This window comes from Pteropus alecto, unplaced genomic scaffold, assembly GCF_000325575.1.
Source record: "Pteropus alecto unplaced genomic scaffold, ASM32557v1 scaffold142, whole genome shotgun sequence".
In the NCBI taxonomy this organism is placed as follows: Eukaryota; Metazoa; Chordata; class Mammalia; order Chiroptera; family Pteropodidae; genus Pteropus; species Pteropus alecto.
This window is the reverse complement of record NW_006433374.1, coordinates 981,906-986,531: the sequence shown is the minus strand read 5'-3', so window position 1 is coordinate 986,531 and position 4,626 is coordinate 981,906. Positions and strand designations below refer to the sequence as shown.

Below are 4,626 nucleotides of genomic sequence, written 5' to 3'. Positions count from 1 at the left end.
GCTCTCGGGGACCCCAGCGCAGACGGGAGGTTTGCGTCAGCCCGGGGCTGCTGCGACCGCCGCCCGGCCTCAGTTTCCCTGTCTGCACGGCGGCCTCGAGGACCCCGTCCCGCCCGTCCCGGAGCTGCCGTCGCGGGCGCCGAGGTGCACGCACCTTGCTTGGAGCATCGTGCAGCGCTGTGGTCCTCAACCCGCCGGTTTGGGGACATCTGGCAACGTCTGGAGGCATTTGGACCGTCCTCGTTGGGGGGCAGGGTATTGACATCTAGGGAATGGAAGGCAGGGCCACTGTGGAACCTTCCGCAAAGCACAGGACCGCCCCACAGCCCCACACATTTCCCAGCCCCTAACGCGTGTGGCGTGGAGGTGGGGCGGCCCTGCCGAGCGGCGTGGCTGGTCAGAGACCCGCATCACTTGCCAGGCGTCCCTTGGGAGCAACCTGGCAGCGCAGAACCGGGGCCCGAGTCCACCCCTGCCCTAGCAGAGTCTGCGTTTTAGCCCAAGTGACCGAAAGTTTGGGCAGCGCGCTGTGCCCTGCGGTCCGATGGACTGTCGGTCCTTGTGTGTGCACTGAACAGTCCCTTGGGCGTTTGGGGTGGGCCCCAACTTCACCAGGTAAACCGAAGTCAAGTACAAACCAAGGAATAAAACGCCCAGTTTGAAGCTCCAGAGAGACCTACCCTGAGTGCTACCCAGAGCCTGGCCTCATGGTCTCCAGGAGGCTTCCTAGGACTTTCAAAATGTCCACATACTTTCCGTGGACTGCTGACCGGAGGTGGCGTGCACATTATCGCTTCCTGTGGTAAAATCCTGCATCCACTAGTTAAAAACAAAGACACTGCAACTCAAGGAGGTAAAGTTGCTTGCCTGAGGTCACACAGCTAAGAAGGAGCAACACTGAGAAATGATTCCAGATCCATGTGCGACCTTGTCCTCCACTGACCGTATTGCTAGATTGTTTAAAAGGCACACACACAAAAGTCTTTATGGACCCAGAGAGATAGATAAATGTATGAATGCAGAGGGGGCAGAAATTCCCCACAGAGGTCAATAAGTGGACAGAATGCTCTACGCAGCCACTACATCTGACGTGACTCCACGTTCAAACAGCTTCCAGGGTTCATAAGTATAGTTTGTAGACAAGAATTTTCTGGCTCAGGTGGTCAGGAAGTTAAATCATGAAATAAATTCCTTACCCTCTAATGAAAGACCCGGAGATGCTGTCGTGGGAGTCTCATGAATTTTAATTCAAGCCGAGATGTCTCTTTAAAATTAAACTTATTAAACTTCTCGGTGACCTAGATGCTCACTCTGGACTCTGGGTTCCACACAAAGCCATCCCCCGAAGTGATGGATGTGGCTTAGGTGGCAGTACCTGCAGGGGTCGTTACAAACCAGGGCCTCCTCTTTGCTAGCTGAGGCAAGTGTCATGGTGTATCACCTTGGCACTGTTACCCACTCCTCTGAATTGGTTAGAAAACCAAGAATTAGTAGCATTTGGGAAGATAAGACCTAGCTCTGCTCCCACCCCCGTTTCCTGCCCTGTTTTTCCTTTCCTGCCCTGGCTCTTCGAGGTGGTAGAGTCTTGCAGAACTTGGTTAGAAATTCACCGTTGCTTGTTTTGAATTTTAATAAAATGTATGAAACGGAACATTGCAGAATGTGCTAGTTTACCTCATTTAACCTACCCAGTAATGCCTGCTCTTAATTCTTAACCACCCTTTCCTTATATCTGTTATTGGCTTAACAACATGCAGTCAGTTTATAATGAATTATTTTGCAGTTGGTGTGCTTTTTGGACTTTTGAAAACATTTCTCCTAAAGTTCTTTGTCGCTGTAGCCCAGGTGCTTGATAGTCTATGCCTGATACTCTAGACTTGATTCTCCTTTCTCAGGGAAGTGAAATTAAGAACAAATAGTTTCATGGGGAAATTTTTACTATTACAGGAGAAACTTGTTTAATCAGAGGGGAATGAGGAAGTAGAGGGAGATTTTTGCAGAAATGTCGATAAGAACTTTTCAGTGTTTTTGAAACGTATGGTGCTGTGTGTAATCCCTTCAAACAGGAAAGACAATTCGAGTTTCTGTTTCTGTTGACATAAGGTAACAGAGGGCTGTGGTCTAGGTAATCATTTCGGCTCTCCAAGGTGAAGGAGAGAAGGACAGAAGGGAACCGAGGCGACTTATTGACCAGAGCAAGATTTCGAAGGAAGGAGAAAGATGATAAGTATTAAACAGTATCTCAGCTCCCGAGAGCGAAGATTATCCACTTTGTACATAGCTGAAATTAGGAGCTCAAGAGGTGGGAGGTGGGCCCAGCCTCTTCAAAACACATGGAGTTTGTCCTTTAGACTAGGGCAGCACTAACACACAGGACCACATCAAGTTTTCTAGGAGCGGCTTTAAAACGATGCAGATGAAATGAACTTGAATGGGACATTTTTTTCTGTCCCAGCATCCAAAAAATTGTTATTCACCACATAATGCATGAGAAAAGCCGTTGAGACATTTTACATTCCTTTTCGGTACCTGGTCTTTGGAATGCGTGTTTTCGCCACACTCAGCACTTCTCGGGGCACACTGGCCACCTTTGTCCAGTGGCCACTGCCCTGGGCAGCATGGTCCACAGGTTCAGGAAGCCACCCAGGCCGTCTGCTGTCGATAAGGGGGCCAGGCAGAGGGTGGGTGTTAAGAATATCCAGAATTAGGAATTATGGTGTGTGTAAAATGTGCTATATGTAACTTGTTCTCTAGGTGTCTTATAAATATAGGAACTTTTTAGAATCCTTCAAAAATCAGCTAAGAAAAAATTCTTAAACATTCTGCAATTCTTAAAAAAATTCTTAAAAGCATCAGCAGAAAATAAGCTAGATCTTTTAGGGAGTCATATTTGCGTGGTTGATTGCAGTTTACCGTGTCTCCATAACTGCACAGGAGTTGTAGGGTTTTAACGGGTGACATGTGGCTTCTACTTCAGAGAAGGACAGATGACTGTTATGTGCCTGTTCTCAGTCCCGTACCTTCCTGTCGGCCAAAGACAGCACTCAAGAGTCTGCAAGTGCCAGCTTCCCTGTCTGGGGCCCAGAGTGTCCCAGAAGTCGATCACACTGAGTCAAGCGCTCAGCAGGGCCTGTCGGCGTAGGGGCACAGTGCCCTTCCCGCGCGTCCCCTCCGTCCCCATCCTCAGTCTGCTGCGGAGCGCGGTTCCGTTTTCTCTTGAGCTCCTTCTCCCTTTGCGCTGCCTTCTTCCCCTGAAAGGCTGCGTGCTGGGGATTCTGAGTTCCCTTTTGTCTTTCTGATCATTCGCTGTTTCCTCTGATTCTTTTTTTTTTCCAACTAGTATAGTTTAAATATCAGCTGCGCTCTGTCATTTTTCAGGGGGCCCAGAGTGCCCCAGAAGTCGATCACACTGAGTCAAGCGCTCAGCAGGGCCTGTCGGCGTAGGGGCACCGTGCCCTTCCCGCGCGTCCCCTCCGTCCCCATCCTCAGTCTGCTGCGGAGCACGGTTCCGTTTTCTCTTGAGCTCCTCACTTTGCGCTGCCTTCTTCCCCTGAAAGGCTGCGTGCTGGGGATTCTGAGTTCCCTTTTGTCTTTCTGATTATTGGCTGTTTCCTCTGATTCTTTTTTTTTTCCAACTAGTATAGTTTAAATATCAGCTGCGCTCTGTCATTTTTCAGGGGTGGTGGAGGTTTACTGTAGTGTTAAAGAGGCAGGGAAATAACGCCCCCAGGACATGTCCCCGAAAGTCCCCGAGAGCACTCATTCCGTAGATGCCCAGGGGACCTGTCAGACATGTGGGCGAGATGTGGAAGGATCGATAGTAGCCTGTAGCTGGAAGGCACAGCGACGTCATCCCACACCAGCCAGCCGCGCATGAGTGCTGGCGACCTTCAGTTACAGACTGTGGTGTCAGAACCTTCCCTCGGCTCCGTTCCTGCTGGGGGGAGGGGAGGGGGCGCCCTGGTTTCAGGGTGCAGACGCCATTGTTTTCGGGTGTCGGACGTGAATTTCCCCAAACACGTCGTGATTGTAGCGCAGTCCATTTCTGCTCGAGAAGTCTTTTCCCCTTGGCTTTGGCAAAGCGGTCCGACGGAAGGCCAGGTGGATACCTGGACCAAGGTCCTTGCTGCGCTGTCCAGCGTCATTTGGCGAGACAGATTGAACCGCCGGCATACGTCATGGTCATGCAGCCCTTCTTTAAGCCATAGTGTTCGTTATGAGGTCAGTAAAATGGTGCCCCACTTAGCAAGTGGGTGGCCCGTCCGTGCGGTGCCCGGAGGCTTCACGTCTTCCCTCGACAGCACCTGTAATGCTGAGGGATGAGCGCGGTGCACCTGCCTTGATGCTTACGGTCTGTTTCTGCTGGCGGGGCCGGGGCTCCAGGTGTGTCCTGCGTGCGTGCTCGGCAAGGCTAGTGCGCATCGGTGAGCTCGCTGGGCTGAGTGCACGGCCCCCGCAGCCGCCAGTTCTTCTCCGCGCTGGAGTGAGGTGGTCCCATTGAGGCCGGCGCCTCCGCGTGCGGGGTCCCGGGCCCTCCTTTCCTGCACGGGGAGGTGCTTGCTCCTTGTCCTCTGACTGTCAGCTGCTGCTGCTGCCCTTTTTGTTTTTCTGCTCATGCCTTTTTAG

At 51.6% G+C, this 4,626-nt stretch overlaps 1 protein-coding gene across 1 annotated transcript in view; it reads right to left on the bottom strand.

The window, feature by feature from the left end:
- Positions 1-3,302, bottom strand: part of STS (steroid sulfatase) — a 133,287-nt gene extending 129,985 nt beyond the window's left edge. The window contains exon 1 of the mRNA XM_025044186.1: positions 155-3,302. Coding sequence (XP_024899954.1) covers positions 155-168 — 14 coding nt within the window. The 5' untranslated portion in view covers positions 169-3,302. The remainder of the gene's footprint in view (positions 1-154) is intronic.
- Positions 3,303-4,626: the final 1,324 nt, after the last annotated feature.